Source organism: Neomonachus schauinslandi, chromosome 2 (assembly GCF_002201575.2).
Source record: "Neomonachus schauinslandi chromosome 2, ASM220157v2, whole genome shotgun sequence".
In the NCBI taxonomy this organism is placed as follows: Eukaryota; Metazoa; Chordata; class Mammalia; order Carnivora; family Phocidae; genus Neomonachus; species Neomonachus schauinslandi.
In genome coordinates, this window is record NC_058404.1 from 27030314 (window position 1) to 27050539 (window position 20226).

Below are 20226 nucleotides of genomic sequence, written 5' to 3' on the forward strand. Positions count from 1 at the left end.
CAGTTCTTCCCTTTTCTATGCTAAAACTATTAATATTTTGGTGACTATTTCTCTAAGTGCCTTTTGGGTACCATTTCTTATATTTAGTTGTGGTGGCAATGGTAGTAGTAACAATACAAAAAAATTGGGTCAACCTGTCTTTCCTCTTTTACTACTTGAATTTTCATTTAATTATATATACTTTCATGATAGTATGTACAGACCTTTCTTGTTGAAGAGCTATAAAGTATTCCAGTGTATATGTGTTTATAACTGGTTTCCATTTGGTGGACATTTTTGTATAAACATTTTTCAAAAGTTTTCATTAACTATACATCCTTTGCACCTTTATCATCCTGTCTGTTGCTGCTATTGGTAAAATAGAGCAATATGTAAAATTAATAATTTTCTGATTTGTAATCATGCTAAAATGATTTTTACAGATTTTAAATCTTTTATGTCAACCATTATTTCATTAACAGATGAATTTAAAGGTCATTCTTTACTCCAAGCGGCCAGAGAAGCAGACTTAGCCAAAGTTAAAAAAACACTCGCTTTGGAAATCATTAATTTCAAACAACCACAGTCTCATGAAACTGCACTGGTAAGATTTTATTGTTAATCCATTCCTTAGGTCTATAACAGTAGTGGAGGGACAAAGTATGATTTTCATTTCAGAAACCTTAAAGTAACTTTAGTATCTGAAATGCCAGGAATTGCCATTTTAATGTTGGTTGCATTGATTTTTAAATTTGGTTCAGGAAATGATTGCTTTCTTGGGTGAGGGAATAGACATTTGCTCACCTGTGATTTGGGAATTATTTTTACCTTTGTCTTTACCCAACCATATCATAGCAAATCTACTTTTGTGGCCAATTCTTTCATAAAATACAAGACGTGATTTTCTTTTTAGAATCTTTTTTTTTTTTATGTTGCTAGGTAAAGACTATTTGTTTTCTGTAGAAGATTAAGTATTTTCAAAGGTACTTGCATCATCCTTTGGAGCAATTATCTTAATTATCCAAAGAATTACTACATTCATTATAGAAAAATGATAAGATGATAAATTTTTTGTTCCAGACTGTACAAATTGTTTTTTAAACTCTTCATGTTTTTTCTTCTAATGTACTTTCAGAAAGATTAGCTTATTTTCCTTGTCATTGACCACATTAAGTTTCAGATATAGGGCTGGTAAAATTATTCCTGAATTCAGAATTTAAACATACACTATGCCTCTATCACAGACCTGTAAATACGCTTCAGTTAACATTCCCACGTATATCTGGCACAAAAAAAGTCAAGCTATAGTCACTTCTTGCTGAAAATGACATTAAAAGAGTCGACAAACTGAAATGGGCCAACTGTATGTATCCTTAAATACATGACTCTTGAACTGGGATTCAGATACATTCACACTCTCCAGCATTATGCCAGGAGATACGCAAAGCAGCAGAGTAAACCTGACCTGCTTTTTTGGAGTGTTTGTTTTATTCATTAGTAAGTAGGTTTTTACTCTTAAAATTTTAATACAAACATTTATATAAAACAAAGTTGAATGCAAAAATTATACAAATATAGGATAAAACATAAAATTTCTGAGAATACGTCTTCTGCTAAGCTCCTTCAAGTTTATTGCCTTTTTGCCTGTCCCTGGGCATATAGGCTTATAGTGCTAGGAGTAGCTCTGGGGCAGAGTTTGAGAACTGTTGATTTATGTGGCTGACAACCTAATGAAGGATTGACTAATTCAGGTAAGAGTATTTGTAGCTTTGGAGAGGCAGCATTCTGATACCTCCAAATAAGTATATATTGGATAATTACTTATTGGCCAAAGGAAAAGAAACAAAGTCTCTCTTAATGCTTAACTAAGATAATTTCACCTTGGTTTAAAGGCGTATGTCTTATACTTCCAGTATATTTAGAAAGAATTTGATCATCTCCATAATGTAAAATATGTAAGTATGTTTTGACAGAACAATAGTCTAAATAGTCAGCAGATGCTATTTAATTCCGGTATCTCTTTTTAAATAGAAGTTTATTTTATTAACTTAGTTGTGTTTACTTTATAGCACTGTGCTGTGGCCTCCCTGCATCCCAAACGAAAACAAGTGACAGAACTATTACTTAGAAAAGGAGCGAATGTTAATGAAAAGAATAAAGAGTAAGTGTAATTGCAGAGGGAGTAGTATGGTTTTTAAAAGGGAAATGCAACAAAACTAGGAAATTTCCTTTTCCTTTTCTCCTCTCCATAGTTTCATGACTCCCCTGCACGTTGCAGCAGAAAGAGCTCACAATGACGTCATGGAAGTTCTGCATAAGCATGGAGCAAAGGTAAGACGCACACCTGAAATAAACTGTCAGACTTGGAATTGAGTAGCCTAGCTGCTCTTAAGACTCTTACTGTTCTCTCGGATTTTCCTGGAAAAATGAATTTTGTAAAGGACTGTTACCGTGTATTTGAAGTCACCTGTTCTCTTTTAAAGGTGATTTAAATCTTGTTACTAATAAAAATAATTACCTGTGGTTTATTGTACTTTACTGCCATTCTTCTGTAAAGCAATAAAATGTAGCTACGGTCTTATCATTCAAAATCCATTTAACTTTACATTGTTTTACAATAATACTGGAATTGAGGGATTTTGATAGTCAACATCATTGATGGTTTATCAGAATAATTTATGTAAATGATAGTCAGAATATTGCTCCTTATTCTAAAGAACATTTTTGTTCCTTCAAACTGGTAATGATAATAATTTTCTCAAATAACCTCGACACTAAAGAAATACGAATTTTTGGGGTAACCATTTTTGTTGGCATTGTCTGAAATTATGAATTGCTTGAGGGAGGAAGGAAGCAAACTGGTTGTTTTTCAGAGGTGACTTGAAATTGGAAATTTTTAAATCCTCAAGAGTATGTATTTTAAAGTAGAAGTCTCCAAAGTAGACACTCTATGGAACATACAAGATGAGCCATTGGGGACAGGAAAAAATATTAGAATTTTAATTTATTAAGATAGTAATTTCTTTATTTCTGAATAAAGAAATTAACATCTGCTAATATTCAATACACAGATTTATGCTGGCTCCCTCATTAGGTCCATGTGTCAGCCTGTCTGAGCCAGCTCAAGGTGTTTCCTGAGGAAGAATGGGAGTCTGAGTAGCAAAGGATTGACACTGACAAACTCACTCATCTGTTCACTTTCAGCCTGTTGTCACATATCGCACTTTACACATGCCTAAATGAGTAGATTTATGGGTACTATCCTAAATGGTAGATCCTTCATAAATAACATTGTTGGTAATCCGAGGGAATGACAGTCTTATAGCATAAAGAGAGTATCTGGCTATTTCATGAATTAGTATTTTCAGGAATTATCATACTTAGTTGTTGTGCCTTTTTTTTTTTTAATGAAAATAAGAGGATTGAAAATTTGTCATCATCTGTGATGACAAATGGCATGTGTGTAGGTATTTTTTACTTGTATGTAGGTACTTTTTAAAAAAAGAAACATAGTCAAACCCTTGAAGGCAAATATTACATATTTTATGCATATTTGAGTAAATGGGAAAGTGACTGCATTTTTAAAGAAACTTCAAAAAATGAAGAAGACATTTGAGAATAGATTTTTAGAAAATGTCCACTGTTTTGTGAATTTTTTTTTTTGCCAAAAAATGGTGTAAATCACCCAGCTGTTTTATCTACATATAATTAAAAAACTTGAAATCAGAATTTTCTAACCTGTTTTAAAGTGTTTCTTAATTTGTGTTTAGGTGGTTTTTGAACCTATTAGAAAGCATCAAGGAAGATGCAATTTACTAGCAGAATTTCAATTAAAACCTTAGCAAAATTAGTAAATGGCACTAAAAATAAAACTTTTTATTTAGTAGGCATTGGTCACAATGCACATTTTCCCAGTGGCTCTACCATGTCTCAGTCACATCTTTTGAGCCAATGTGATCAATGGGACAAGCTATTGAAAATGGACTTAGAATCAGACCCTCAAATCTACCTCACAATTTTTTACAAGATTTTTTTAAGGTTTTTTTAATTGAGCCAAAAGATATTTTCTAAATTAGTAATTAAAATATTTTTAAAAGTTTTAATTGTTTCATCTCTTTCCCATCCTTTATAATTCTCTTTTTATGTAATTTTTACATGTATCTATCATGTATTAGTATAGCACTGTTTGTTACAATTTACAGATGGGCACATATATTTATTGAACGGGTTCTCAAAACATTTTTTCACTCATAAGGTTCACGATCCAAAAATTTGGGTATCCTTGCTTTAAAAGGACCATTGGTGTTTTTATTTGAAAAGGTGAGGGTGAACTGGAACAAAAAGGAACAGAGTTCTAAGATTTATTACCTACTTTGAGGGTACGACTAGGGCATTGTTATATAAGTAATGTCTAGTTGCTCTGCCAAGCAGAAAATACTAAGCTAAGTGGGCTCTCTGCTATACTTAAGAGCATTGTATGTTTATCACTGACCTATTTTTAAAAAAATAGCTTATAGCGTTTATAATGTTCTTGTTCTTGAAAAACCATGAACAATGCCCTTCACTTTTGGAAAATACCTATTTGTTGTCTCCCATGAGTCATTTTGTTTCATGAAATTTCAGTGAAAAATAACATTATTTTATAAGCTGTCCCAGTCAGCATTACTCGAGGTTTGTGGTTCTCAATCTTTTTCAGCTATTCGTGTTCACAGTACATTCTCATCAATAATGTCTCAATCCATCACTGGAGCACATGTAATTTTAAACACCTTGTCAGTGATAGAGAATGACTTTTAGACTAGTTTACCCTCCTTAGCCCTTCACTACAGTTAATCTAAATCGAGAACTCCTACTATTAGGCACTTTAAAATAGAAAAAAAAAAAATCATATTTAATCAGGGCTATGAACCAATAAATACCAATTGCCATCTTCCCATTCGCTTACCCCCTGGTTTCAAGGCAGGCTGCTGTCCGTCAGGGTTGGTTTATCTGGTGGCTAATGTGTTAGTAAAAACTTACTGTAAAAACCCAGCTTAGCTACTGTTGAGCCCCAGTGTTTGCTTGCTTAGTGTCCTTTCTGGAGAACTCACGGTTTCAATTTGATTTTTAGACAACTTATGCTTTCCATTTGATTCTAAAAGCACCTTCTGAATGAGGTGCTTGAATTAGGACTCAGTCCCCTTACACTGTCTCCACCTCATGTCAAGTTCCTGAGCGAAGCCTAGTAAATCAGAAAAGGCAGAGAATTTGATAGGGAGATCTAATACCATTAACTAATTTGTCTTACTTAGACAGATAGAACTTAGTAATATTTACATAAGCCAAAACTTTCTTTTGCTCAAAGCTTGATGATAAATATAAAGTTCAGGTTCACCATGCATGTTAAACTAAACATATTGTGAATGTAACATAGACAGACATACTTTTCAGTTTACAGTCCTCCACTTTCTAGTTTTGTGAACTTGAACTTAATTTCCTGGAACCTTAATTGACTTATCAGTGATATGTGGGTGTTAATACCTCCTCTGTGAGCATTTGTGTGTGTGTGTGTGTGTGTGTGTGTGTGTGTGTGTGTGTAAAAATTAAATGAGCTATGTATATATAGGTACATAGTTTAGTACCTGGCATACAAGCAATACTTTGGTTACTTGTAAATATGAGCATTGTATTTTTTCCATATTTGTCTTTCCAAACATATTGCATATTTCCCTTAATTATCTAAATTTTTATATAAGCTTTATAAACCAGTTCCTTTATAATTTGTTTTGATCCACTAACTCAACAAATACTGAAATGCAAAATGATTAAGACTGTGTGCTAGATACTGTGGAAGATACCAATTTGAAAGTTTATGCAGTTACCAAACTTGAAGCTAATCCTGACTGCAATTTAGTGGCATTAGCAATTAAGAAGGAAGAGAAAGATGAAAGCCACTTATGAAGGAATAATTATATATATGGAAATGAATAGGGCGCTAGAGTGGACTTAGAAACTGGTGGTCAGTTCAGGGAATTAAGAAAGCTAGAGAGAAATACTGGTTTCCTCTGCCTTGATAATTTTGTACGTAGAGTTGATATGATATAGGGACACGTAGATAAAACTAGTGGTTGAAAATACAGCACTAGGGTACGAAAGCAGTCTAGGATTAGAGAGATCTTTTGGAAAGCCATCAATATAGTAATCACATGTCGCAAGGTCCTGGTAGAGAAAATATGGAGAGAGATGAGTTTAGAGTTAAGGAAAGGACCTTTGCAGATTACCGTGTTTAAAGAGCAGCAATGGGAAGAGAAAACTGACAGGTCTATCACATATCTATTTGCGTGTAATAGCAGTATGAAGAAGAAACAGGTGATCGGTGCTACAGGGAGAAATCAAGGTAGGCAAGCCATTTAACTGGGCAATTTTTATGTAAAGGCTTTGGCAGCTTTAGAAGGAGGTGTTCCAAAGAGACAGGGATAGAGAATTGTATTCATTAGGGTCTTGGCAATAAACAGCACACGCAAAGTGGATAATTTGAGGAAAGTTTAATAAAGGAATGATAAGCAAAGGTGGGCAAGGTTTAAAGATATGAGCAAGGGATAGCAGGTGGGGAGACATTATCATTTTTGGGCCTGAGGGGCAAGGAAAGGGAGAGGTCCCTGGAAGCAGAAGAAGGTAGCTATTTAGAGAAGGCCCCCCTGACAGCACTGTGAGAGGGTATATCTAACCCCTGCCTCTCACACTCCTGCTCCCCACCAGTCTCCTGTCATTGCCTCCCACTAGCCAAATGTAATAAGAACTTAAAGACCAAAAGAGCTCATTGATATGATCCATATAAGTGGGTTTCCCAGGACACAGAGCAGGGTGGAGGATAGATAGGAATCTGGAGGGGCAAGCAGGCAATGTTCAGAAAAAGGATAGAAAGCAAATGGCAGTAAAAAGGAGGGTTATAAGAAAATGGGGGTATTAGCCAACTCATTTGAAAAATCCACTTTTATAGTGGAGTAAATTTTTGTTTCTAAAAAAAATTAATTATCTCTATCAACCCCCAGCGTTACAAGATTGCTGTAAAGCCTAAATAGGAGAGACATGAAGACTTTATCTTTCGTATGGCAGGTTTTTTTCTTATTATTGTTAGCTACCCTGGCATTCTACTGCTACTGCTTTGTCTGCTATCATTATTAAGTAGAACTTAAGTCCCAGTTGCATATGGTATTATAAACACCTAAAAATGAAAGGTTTAATTCAGAAGTGCTTTCTTTCATATTATATAAAAGCACTGCTATTTTGTCATTACTCGAGCATCTGTTAAATGTGTGGAACATGGAGAAATTTCTTTTGATTGTTCATTTGTCTTAATTTGACAGATGTATTTATATTGTATGTAAGAAGAAATTGTGTCAATAGTAATTGGCATTAAATGGGCTTATTTCTCACATTGAGAAGTGATGAAGAGTCTTTGCTCACTTTGGGGAAATGTGTTAGCTCATTATAAGGATTTGATTAATGCCTTTCTAGAGGTGGGTTGATAAGCAGTTTCTATTAGCCCAAAGACGTTAAATAAAATGCATTCAAAGCTATAGATTTAAAGTTCACATATCTGCCGTTTGAGCATATCAGCATAAAGAGCAAAGGGGCCAGTGCTTCAGAGACATTTTAGTTACTAGTAACAGATCAATTGAATCTAGAGTAAGCATAAATGGAAATCTGTTTTATACTTATATAAATGTATGCTTACTACTTTTCTGAGATAGCCCGTAGTAGCTGAGATTCACAAAAGACTAGAACAAGACATTTATAAACTGTTGGGTACCTTGACTGCATTTTCCCTCTCTCTTTCTGCAGTTGCTTGGTTTCTTTTCCTTGTTGGTCTTTGTTCATTAGTTTCATTATTCTTTTTATAGACTGTATTTTTGTTTTACTTCTCTATGGCCTAAATATAGGCTTTTCAGCCCCTCCTTTATGTGTCTTTGGCTTAGAAATATACCACCTGCAGCTACTGTCTCTCCTGAGTCTCAGGGACAAGAAGGGGAGAATCTGAATGAGGCTGCAGTTTGTGCTCATGGCCATTAGATTGACTCCTGCTAGTCTAATCAGCTATGCTCGGGGAGTTGTTTCTCAGACAGTTAGGGCATGTGAGAAGGTGAGTACCCTTTTAATAAGTTCGAGTTCAGCTAGTAAACAATCTAGTTTCATGTCTTTCAAATTATATTGAAATTTAACTTCTTAGACAAATTCGATACTCCATAGTGGATTCACAACACATAAAAGGATTAAAACCCTTTTAAAGTGGGGCGCCTGGGTAGCTCAGTCGGTTATGCATCTGACTCTTGGTTTTGGCTCAGGTCATGATCTCGGGGTCGTGGAATCGAGCCCTGCGTTGGGCTCCATGCTTAGCAGGGAGTCTGCTTGAGATTCTCTCTCCCTTTGCCCCTCCCCCCACTTGTGCTCACGCGCTCTCTCTCAAATAACTCTTTTAAAAAAGAAAACAAACCTTTTAAAGTGAAATATTGATTATTGTATCAGAATTTTAGTTAAGAATTAAATTGTGGTTATTTTGTCTATTTCATTCCTCACAGGAGAGGCTTTAACTATGTCCATCCCACCATGGATAACAATGCTCTGTGTATATCTGTAAAACTTTAAAATCAAATTAAATATACCCTTACCACAGATAAAATAAGTCCGTTATTTTCAATATTAAACAATTTTGTCAACATTGACATTAACTTTTTTTCCCTTCAAATTTCTCGGGAAAGAAGAATGCATGTTTTTTGGTTAGAGAATATTTGAATAGTTGGGTGCCTAAATGGCTCAGTCACTTAAGCGTCCGACTCTTGATTTAGGCTCAGGTCATGATCTCAGGGTGGTGGGATAGAGCCCTGTGTGAGGCTCCTTCTCAGAGGGGAGTCTGCTTGAGATTTTCTCTTTCCCTCTTCCTCTTCCCTTCCCTCCCACGCATACACGTGCGCTCGAGCTCTTTCTCTCAAATAAATCTTTTTTTAAAAAAAGAGAATATTTTAATAGTCTAGTGTTTGCTCGGTATACACACTGGTATGATGAAAATAGTATCCTTTATCACCAGAATTTACCAGTTTATTGTTCTCGTGAACCATTCACTTACCAACTATTTTTGAACACCGCTTGTACAAGGCATTGTACTGGTTACTAGGGAGTGTGTTTGAATTTGATCAAGAGTCTTCTTCTAAGGGACTTAAAATCTAGTAATAACAGTCTTATCCAACGCAGTCAAATTGAATAGCTATTGTATATAAATTGGAAAGTGATGTATATAAGAGAAATACAGGTAGACTGCTATTCAGAGAATAGTTATTCTACTGGTAGTAACAGGCCGGGGGAGAGATTAGAGAAATTTCATGAGGAAAGTGGGATTTCAGCTAGGAATGTTCAGGAATTAGATATATAGAAATTGGCAAAATACAAATAATATATTTTATCTTATTTTATTTTTTTATTATTTTTTTTTTATTTTTAAAGATTTTATTTAATTATTTGAGAGAGAGAGACACAGCGAGAGAGGGAACACAAGCAGGGGGAGTGGGAGAGGGAGAAGCAGGCTTCCCGCCGAGCAGGGAGCCCGATGCGGGGCTCGATCCCAGGACCCTGGGATCCTGACCTGAGCCGAAGGCAGACGCTTAACGGCTGAGCCACCCAGGCGCCCCAACAAATAATATATTTTAAATAATAACTCAATCAGGAAGGCAGAGGAGTTAGAAGTTATGATTAGTGAGTCCAGAAGCTACTGAAAAGAAGAATATAATGAAAATCTTGAAGGAGATATATTGGAACAAGGTCTTGGTAGTTTTCAATTGGAGAGTTTTGATTTTGTTCTCATAATACTTGGAGAGCCATTGGAAATTTTTGAATAGGCAGGTGGCATGCACAGAATCCTGCTTCAGAAAGATAAATACTCCTAGAAAACTACTGTCTTCTGGAAAGCCAATTACAGAAATGGAGATTCAAGGTATGTGCATAATATCTGGCATAATGATTTAGCAGTACTCAACAAAATTAGCTTTTTAAGATTTTTGTAAAAAGGGATGATAGTAAGACAATGTTTCTTACCTTCAAGCTAAGAGGGTTATAATGTGCCTGCCACCTGTTCCCTAGGTTATTATAATCTGTCCACCAGGACATAGACCTATTTCAGATTCCTATCTTTTACTCCTTTCTTGCAGATTTATGAAAGCATACTATTTTTCTTTTTACTCTTCACTTTCACTTTCAAAGTGGCCTGATTTAGGGGGGAAGTACATTGTCATTCTAGCTAAAAGAATACAGAGACTGTTTTCAACTCTGAGGTTACTTGAAATCCAGTTTAGATTGAGATGTACCCTGCTCAACAGCTAAAGTAGAATTACAATGTGAGTTAACAATAGATGATTAATTACAGAAATATCACAGAACAGTTCGTGATTAATTACCAAATGAGTGATATGGACAATGATACCTTTGAGTTTAGGAGAGAGATGAACTCAGTTTCGAGATTAACACTTTGAGACTAGGCTATTCACACTGATTCGAGTATTGAGAGACTCCCCTCAGCCATTTCCTTATAGTCTGCATGCTGGTTTCCAGGATTGTTTAGGCGTGTTTGAACCATACTTTTATATCCTATATATTTCAGGCCAAATGCCATTGTGGTTTTATATCATTTATCTAATTACCCTCTATAGGCAAATCATTAATTACTACTCAAGTAGAAATAGAAAAACACATACCTCAGGTTTCTATCTCCAGATACAAGGGGGGAAAGGGGAATATGTTTTGTCTCTAAAACTGCCAGATAGGTTTTTCTTCTGACACCTTCTGAATATGTATCTCAAGCCAGTCCTGTGCACACATTACCGCACATTATATGTAGCATTTTTCTTATTTGAAGCAGTTTCTGTACTTCGGTGAAAATAATCTCCTTAGTGCTGAATGGTAAGAATCTTTGGTGACATCCTCTATCATATCCAGCTGGTAGAGATTGTGATGGAGGGGAATAGAGATTTTGTATCATTTTAAAGATCAGTAATGGCTCCAGCAGACAGCCGATTTCCCATCCAGCAATCATTGTTCCCTTTCTTTAGACCAGGTCTAAAGAAGACTTGATCAGAAAAATTGATGTAACACTCCCTATTTTGTTCCAGAAGTACATATGTTGGTGATTCCAGATTTTATATATATATATATAGAATTAAATTAAAAGAATTAAATTAAAAGAATTAAAATTGTATCTCCTTAAAATATGAATAATAAATTAATGATGGTATATATAAAATCTCATTTTTTTTTTAGGTTAAAAGCAAAACTTACGGAGAGCAGTGTGTGTGTGTGTGTGTGTGTGTGTGTATGTATGTAAGTATAGCTATTTAATTTGAAAGTTCTTAGAAGAATCCTTGTGAGTGGCAATCTCACTTATTTGGTTATCTCAGCTTGAATGACCATTTAAGTGCTTAATTATTTGTATAATACTAGATTGTATTTTTTGGTTTATTTCTTTTTTTTTAGAAGTTTAATTCTTATAAAGAATATTTTAAATGTTGTTAAGCCTGTTTTTGACTGAGTGAAAAATTGTCAGTGTGTGAGTGAAAATTGCCAAAGCCAAGAGGACAAAAAAACAATGTTGTCATGACTTTCAGGTTGTCATGGTCTTTAGTTGGCCCTTTTCTTCAGTGTTTTCAATTATAGATTTTGTGGATAACATGCTCAAGTCATTTAATCTCCTGTATTTCTCCATCAATAGAGTGAATTACTACCAATTCCCATTTATATAACTTATAGAATGGTGGTAGAGTAATAAATCCAGACTTATGGGAACCATTAAACAATTAGAGTTCCCTATAACTCTCTGGGATCACAATGAAATATAATTACACTAGCTCCACAATATCACCCTTTTTCACTGTGAAACTGACTTAGAGCAGCAATGCAAATCCTGCCAGATGACCCGTTTAAAAAATCAGGGAATGGGGATTGACCTGTAGTCCTATAAAATAGTTACTGCTGCCCTCTAAAAACAAACTTGTCACCTACCTTGGAAAGTGCATACATTTTGGACTTAATTGCCTTGAACCACTTCAGAATACATATGTGGAGGGAAAAAGAATAGATTGACCACTTTGTAGAGAGCCCTGATTGTATCCCATGACTGGTTGATAAAAGAATAAACAAAGGCAGAGTATTAAAGTGTTGATAAAGTTAAATAGAAGAGGAAGTTAGGGGCCTTAATTTTTATTTTCAATTTTGAATCAGAAATGGCTCCAACTGACAGCTGATTTCCCATCCAGCAATCATTGTTCCCTTTCTTTGCTTCAGAACAGGGATCAGCAAACATGTTCTCAAAAGTCCAGATAGTAAATATTTTTGGCTTTGTGGGTACTTATATAGCCATTTTAAATGCAATCACTTAAAAATATAAAAATCATTCTTCACTTGCAAGCAGTACAAAAATAGTCAGCTGGTTGGAATTAACCCATGGATCGTAGCTTGCTAACTTCCTCTGTGGAACTCTATTTTGTTCAGATTTGGGAGCTTCACAGAAGCCTGGGTCTGAAACAGTGTTAGTAATCTTATTCTCCTTGCTTGTGACTCGTATAGGCATCAGTTTGGGAGGCATTTTTGGCCCTCGCCGTAGGAAGTCCACTGGGAAAGGTTTCTTCTTTTTTTACAATAGATGTATAAAATATCCTTTTTGGCTTTGGAGTATGGAGTTGATGGCCTAGAGCTGCCTCAGGCACCTTTTGACCATAGAAGGACAAGCCTGGAGTCCTTAGATTAGGGAATCTGAGAAATTTGACATTTGCTTCTAATGAGGACATGCTCTAATGAGGATTTTCCTCACAAAAACCCTTGTCGAATGTCTATTTAATATTTTCCCTGGCATCCATTCTTGTTCATTCTCTGGGTTGTACAAAGTATCACCAAATTGTTGTAGTTTTGTTATCCTGCTTGTTTCTGTGGAATGAGTACGTCTGTTAAATATCGCTGATACTTTTCTACGGCTTCTCGCAGTGCTTCATCTTTGTTGTCTGATAAAGCCCTCCATCGATATTCTTTTGTTGCTGTGATAACTGTTTAGAGTTTGAGGGGAAAATTCTCTCATAATAAAAAATATATACATTTTCTAAAGCAAAGAATTTTATATTACGCTGCTCTGTCCTGTACTTTAAGAAAGTTTAGTTTTCTGAGATACTAGAATATAATACCATCTATGGAAATGAGTAAATGCCTTATATACATAAACAGGGATGAGGACATAAAGCTTCAGTATATGATCAAGGTTTTAACTTTCTAGCATTATCAATTAGTCCTCATCAAATGGTTGGAATTTTTTTCAGCTAGACATAAAAAACTCCTTTTATAAATGAACTCTAATAACGATTTATATATTCTATATTTTTCACTTATTCACATAAGCTATTCACATAGCTCCAAGCTATGTCCTAGACCTTGTATTTCTGGGGTTGGGGAGGGCAGAGGGGAAGAATTACATTTAAGATCAAGTCATAATTTCTGCTTTTAAATAGCTTCCAATTTACATATAGCATCTAGCACAGAGCCTAACATCAGTAAGTGCTTAGTAAATGTAAGTTGCATCCCTTCCTTATGAGACTTTTTAGGAGGTGAACAACTTGGTTCTAATTTTGACAGCTGTACACGAGGGTAAGAAGTATGAAACAGAGAAATGAGCATGTGTTAGTGGAGCTGCATTCAGGACCACCCCTCCAAAACTGAGGGTAGAGAGGAACAAGGAAAGTTAATGTAAATAATATTGGTGAGTGGTGATTTTTGCCCAGATTTGTTCCATGAGTGCATGCCCCAGAGTGAGTGAGAGACAGAAGGGAATCTGCTGTTTTCTGTATGTGCTCAGTTTCACCATGCATATATCTCGAGACAACCTCTCCTTACACATAGTGTTTTTAGTGTTTAAAGATACTGAATGACTTCGGTGTTCAGTTGATCTGCTAACACAGTGAAGGTAAAACTGGCGAGTTTTGAATTTACTAAGAAACCTTATATCTGTCTCTGCCATTGGAAGGATAATGTTGACCAGAGACAGATTTTACCTTTTGCAATGACTTTAGAAACTAACACCTTCATAAAATGGGGTTCCAGTGTAATCTAATAAAGCTGGAGCATAGCAAGCCTATCAAATTGTGATGAAAAAATATAGTAGGAAGATAGTATAAAAGTAAATTACAGATGGTCTTAAATGACATGCTGAGGCGTTCAAGTTTACTTGAAGGCACTGAAGAGTCTCTGAGTTTGAGCTGAAAAATAACTTGGTAATATCTGTATTTTGAAGTAGTAATTCTCGACCATGTTCCTATGATTTAACAAGCTATACTGAGGATTTCTGTCACTACAATTAAATAATTTAGTGGGTTTCTTGTCAAATTTCCAGAAAAATGTTAATGATTAGAATGTTCCCAATTTTAAGTTTTTCTCTTGTGGTGAGGTAACAAAGAAAAAGAAAGTCAAGAAGTTTACTTTGGTAGCTTATGTTTTCCATCAATACATGCTAATGGCTGTGCTTTTATGTCGCCTTTGTATAAACAGTCGCTTCTCCACTGGCAAATGAGATCTAATTAAATATATCAGTATTTCATGGCAAATTTTGTGAAACACCATTAAGAATTTAGATGAACCCTTGCCTGAACAAGTGTGACAGCCTCACTTAAAATGATGAAAGACTGAGACATGGAGATCAGTCGTCTTAAATCTTTTCTTTCCTTAATCTTGTATTTGGTGGGTGTGCACAAATGCTTAGAATAATGTGCTAGCATATATTTGAAAATTTACTGTATGCCCTGAAGAGGAGCTTTCTAGAAAACTCAGAAAAACCTATATAATACAATCCATAATCTCAATAACCACAACAAAAACTAGCCCCGTGTTAAAATTTGTAGGATAGTACTAACTTGACATGGGTATTCAGAAAGGCAGTAATCACCAAGCCTTCAAGTAATCAAGACTTCTTAAGAAAGATGAGACTTGCACTGGATTTCATAATCCAGAAAGGCAGAAAGAAGGGCTTCTCTGAAAGAATCAGCATGTACAATGAACGTGGACTTTGGTCTGATTGGAATAGAAGGTATTTACTGGGGCATCCTGGAAAACAGGTTTGATCAAATTATGAAGCTGATGCCAAAGTTGAATGTTATCTTAAAACTAGCTAAATTATTCTTCCTTTATAACTCTTCGAAGCTTTAAAAATGGAACATTTGAAAATTTAAATTTTTTTTGCTGAGGGTTAAATGTGTTAGTAATTGAGGCATTAGTAATTCAGGTTAGTAATGAGGGTATTCTATTAAAATTATTTACTAAAATTAGAAAAGAAATGTAATTAACTACTTTGACTGTCTTGGCTTACATGTTCTGTTGTCTTTATGTTACGGGAGCAAGTTAGGTAAAACCCATTCATCCAAAAGTATTTCACATACATCTTAGATGAGGCAGGCAGTGAACATCGGAGTCCCAGCCCTCAGAGACCTTACATTCTAATTGTTGAGGGGAGTGGCAGGGAGTGGAAGATGGACAGGAAGACAGTCATTCAGGGCAGGGATGAGGATGTTGTAATTTTCAATAAGGCAGTCAGAGAAGGATAACTAAGAAACTGATATTTTTTTCAGCAGCAGTAACCAAAAGTTAATAGTAAATAGTCTGTGGCATTTTTCAGGACGCTTTTGATGGTTTATTTTTCTTTTTTCTTTTTTTAAGATTCTATTTATTTATTTGACAGAGAGAGAAAGAGATAGCAAGAGCAGGAACACAAGCAGGGGTAGTGAGAGAGGAGGGAGAAGTAGGCTTCCTGCTGAGCAGGGAGCCTGATGCAGGGCTCGATCCCAGGACCCTGGGATCATGACCTGAGCTGAGGGCAGATGCTTAACGACTGAGCCACCCAGGCGCCCCGACAGTTTATTTTTCTCATAAGAATTTATTTACACTATTGGTGGGAATGCAAGTTGGTAAAGCCACTTTGGAAAACAGTGTGGAGGTTCCTCAAAAATTTTAAAAAAGAGCTATCCTATGACCCAGCAATTGCACTACTGGGTATTTACCCCAAAGACACAGATGTAGTGAAAAGAAGGGCCACATGCACCCCAGTGTTCATAGCAGCAATGTCCACAATAGCCAAACTGTGGAGAGAGCCAAGATGCCCTTCAACAGATGAATGGATAAAGAAGATCTGGTCCATATATACAATGGAATATTACTCAGCCATCAGAAAGGATGAATACCCAACTTTTGCATCAACGTGGATGGGATGGAGGAGATTATGCTAAGTGAAATAAGTCACTCAGAGAAAGCCAGTTATCATATGGTTTCACTTATTTGTGGAACATAAGGAATAGCATGGAGGACATTAGGAGAAGGAAGGGAGAAATGAAGGGGGGGAAATTGGAGGGGGAGACAAACCATGAGAGACTGTGGACTCTGAGAAACAAACTGAGGGTTTTAGGGGGGAGGGAGGTAGGGGGATGGATTAGCCCGGTGATGGGTATTAAGGAGGGCACGTATTGCATGGAGCACCGGGGTGTTATATGCAAACAATGAATCATGGAAACTACATCAAAAACGAATGATGTACTATATGGTGACATAACATAACATAACAACATAACATAACAACAAAACAAAGCAAAACAAAATAAATAAAATTAAAATAAAATATTTATTTGCTAGGGTGTAAAATGGAACAAGTAGATACTCAATTCTCTGTGCCCACCCGGTGATTTTTCAGATGAATGCACTGGACACCCTGGGTCAGACTGCTTTGCATAGAGCTGCCCTCGCAGGTCACCTGCAGACCTGCCGCCTCCTGCTGAGCTACGGCTCTGATCCTTCCATCATCTCTTTACAAGGCTTTACAGCGGCGCAGATGGGGAACGAAGCTGTGCAGCAGATTCTAAGCGGTGAGATATATAAGCAGTACATTCTGTGCTTCCCGTTTCATGTCCACTGATATAAACAGACAAACTTTGCACCACTTGTTTTAAGTAGCTCTTTGGAATGCTTTCTTTGCCTGAATATTTTTCATACCTTTCCTTGCTTGCAGTTTAGCCTGAGACCCTCCCTATCAACGTTTTTGGTGGAGTGAGGTAGGTGTCATGAGAAGGAGGCATATACTCTCTCTTTTTTTTTTTTTTTTAGTTTTAAATTGAAAACCTGACTCATGGGTGCTATGATCAAAGGTGACTTAAAGTTCATATAAACAGTGTGGAATTATGGCAGCTCTAAAATCTATCAAATAGAGAAAATAAGAAATCATTCACCTGGTAATGATCTTTAATTAATTGTTCATACATATGTGATAGTCTGACCTGCTTTTTTGTATTTCTTAACTTCATTGCATCGTTAGGAGATTATCTTGTTTTTTCTAGCTTAAATATAATTATAAAATCTTGTTGAATATTAATGCCTACCTAGTACAACATTAGATATTTTATCTATTTAATTTATTGAGGGAGATTAAACAAAGAACTGATATGAAAGTTGATTAGTTTCCCAAGCCCCCCAGTTAGAGGAAATAACACAGTCTAGCTATTGAAAAATGGTGAGCTAGATACAAAATTAATTTGGTATAATTGGTTCTTGTTTCCCATCCCTTTCTTTTTGTCTGTGGGTTATATCTGCACTAGAATGATATAACAAACTGGAAGAGTAAAGAGGACTAGGAATCTGAAGTCCTAGTTACTTCTGCCTATAACCCAGGATTTCTTTACTCCATCAGACACAGTGCCACCCTTGTCATAATGAATATTTTATAATATCCCCTTTTCTTATCCAGAAATGAAATTTATAGATAATGTGACCTAACTGTACAGATACCTTCCCCAAGCCCCAAATTAAATGCCCTAACTATAATATAAAGGGAAAATGACAGTTAAATAATTTATAATTATTGTAATAGTAATAGCCTGGATAAAACAACACTAGAAGACAAAAATAAACCCCACAAATTTCTGAAGGGCCCCCAAAAGTACAGCACAGTTAAGAATCACAACTATATTCTGAAATAGGGAACTTTCTAGGCTTGTGGAGCTCATATGTATTGTTAGAGCTGAATCAGAGTTAACCAGCCTCATAAGAGTATCTTTGCCACATTTTAAAAGCTACTAATTGAGATTTACTTTCCTCATGCTAGCTTATTCGTAGATAGTATCATTCTACTTTAGTCTTAGCTGGTGATCTTGAGACATTCGAAGTAAGCCCTGTCTAGGGCACCTTTACCATAGAAACTAAAAAGATCTAAAGGAATGAAATTTCCTATTATAGAATTGCAAGCTTGAACTATGAAAAACATGATTTCATGTAACTTCCGTTTCTACAGAGCAATAGAACATTTACTTAAAGAAAATGATCACGCTTTGACTAGGACCTCTTTCTGCCTTCTCAGTAAATTCTAATATAATTTCTAAAAGGTGTGATTTTTGTTAAAACATTCTAAATTTTTTCTTACACTTTTACCAAGAACCACTTAGTGCTGAATTTTAAGTTAGATTTTATAAGTTGTAACCATAAATCGGGCAAACAGATAGCTATCACATTAAAATTTCTAATAATATTATGCATAAATTTAGAGATAATTGACAAAAGGGAGAAGAAAGGATTGAATAAATTAAGCAGATTAGATCCATGAATGCTTTTTAAATGTCTTCTGAATCAATGCAATTAGAATATATGACTTTTGGTAAAAGATAAAATTAAATACTGAATCACAAATGTAATATTTTATTCAGTTATTTTGATAATTCTTCTTAAAAGTTTGTTTGGAAGATAAAACATACAGGTAATTAAATGTGTAACGTAGAACATGCCAGAACTTTTTGGTTTAAGTCTTAATATTCTTTATTGATCTGGAAAAATAATATAGACAGTAGAATTAGATGATAAAATCTTTTTTTTTTTTTTTTAAAGATTTATTTATTCATTTGAGAGAGCGGGAATGAGAGAGAGTACATGAGAGGGGGGAGGGTCAGAGGGGGAAACAGGCTCACTCGCCGAGCAGGGAGCCCGATGAGGGACTCGATCCCGGGACTCCAGGATCATGACCTGAGCCGAAGGCAGTTGCTCAACCAACTGAGCCACCCAGGTGCCCTAGATGATAAAATCTTGCCCTTAGAAAGGTTTTGAAAGTAGGAATTGTTTATTTGTTTGGAAAAGGATATAATTTTTTAAACTAATATTCCTATGAGAAACTTATATATCTATAGTCTGTGGACCATGTACTAGCTGAACTTTTTGATTATACCTACATTTACTCAACCATTCTAGGTTATAGGTGTAACGACTCTTAAAAGAATGCATCAGTCATATAGGATGTATACTAAGTTATTGGCGTTCTCGTCTGGGCAACATTTTAAAGATGCATTTAAATACACCTGTTGATACCAGGTTTAAGATCCACTTTTAGAGACCTGCACTTCCAGCTCCCAAGTCAGTAGTTGCCAATAGTTTACATTAATAGAGTTTAAATTGTAAACTATTGGCAGTATTTATGTCACAATTAATGTCAGATAGCAGCTTTTATAAACCAGCATTTTAAAATATCCTTTCAGAAGATTGTACTTTCTTCTGCAGACCTGCTTTCTCTAAACCTGCTCTGTCCACATATGACTAGTGGCTACTATATTAGCACAGATAAAGAATATTTCCAGCATCATGGACAGTTCTTTTAAACAGCAATTTTAGGCTAGACTTTGGCATGAAATAATTCTGACTGTATATTCCAATATGGTTATCCCATTACTTTTACCTAATCATTTATAGAAGTAAGGATTTGGGGGATTTATAATAGCTAAATGAAACACTGAAATCCCCATTTACATTTGCACATTGAAATAAACCACTACGACCTATTGCCAGTCCAGTAAACAGCCAGTCTTAGGGGATTCAAAAATAATAATAATAATAACAAATTGCCTTCCAGGCTTTGGAACTTTAGGTTTGGGGCTCCTTTTCCTTTTCCTTTTCCTTTCCTTTCCTTTATCTTTTTTTTTTTTTAATTCTGGTGAGCCAAAATAGAATTGGAGAAAAATTAGAAGCTCATCTTTAACCTTTGACTCAAGGTGAAATCTTTAATTTCAAACTCTGCAAAAACCAGTGTGCTTATAAAAGAATTTCTAAGGTTAAAACATTCTGAATTTTTTTCTTACACTTTTTACCAATATAGTACTTTTCTTATACTTTTTACTATATAGTAGTTTGCATATCAGCTACTCTTACTTATATTCCCTTTTATTTTTTGTTTATTTT

At 35.4% G+C, this 20226-nt stretch overlaps 1 protein-coding gene across 1 annotated transcript in view; it reads left to right on the plus strand.

Moving 5' to 3' along the window:
• Positions 1-20226, plus strand: part of TNKS (tankyrase) — a 198354-nt gene that overhangs the window by 136456 nt on the left and 41672 nt on the right. Inside the window, 4 exon segments of the mRNA XM_021694117.2 lie at positions 462-583; positions 2049-2140; positions 2232-2310; positions 16712-16883. Coding sequence (XP_021549792.1) covers positions 462-583; positions 2049-2140; positions 2232-2310; positions 16712-16883 — 465 coding nt within the window.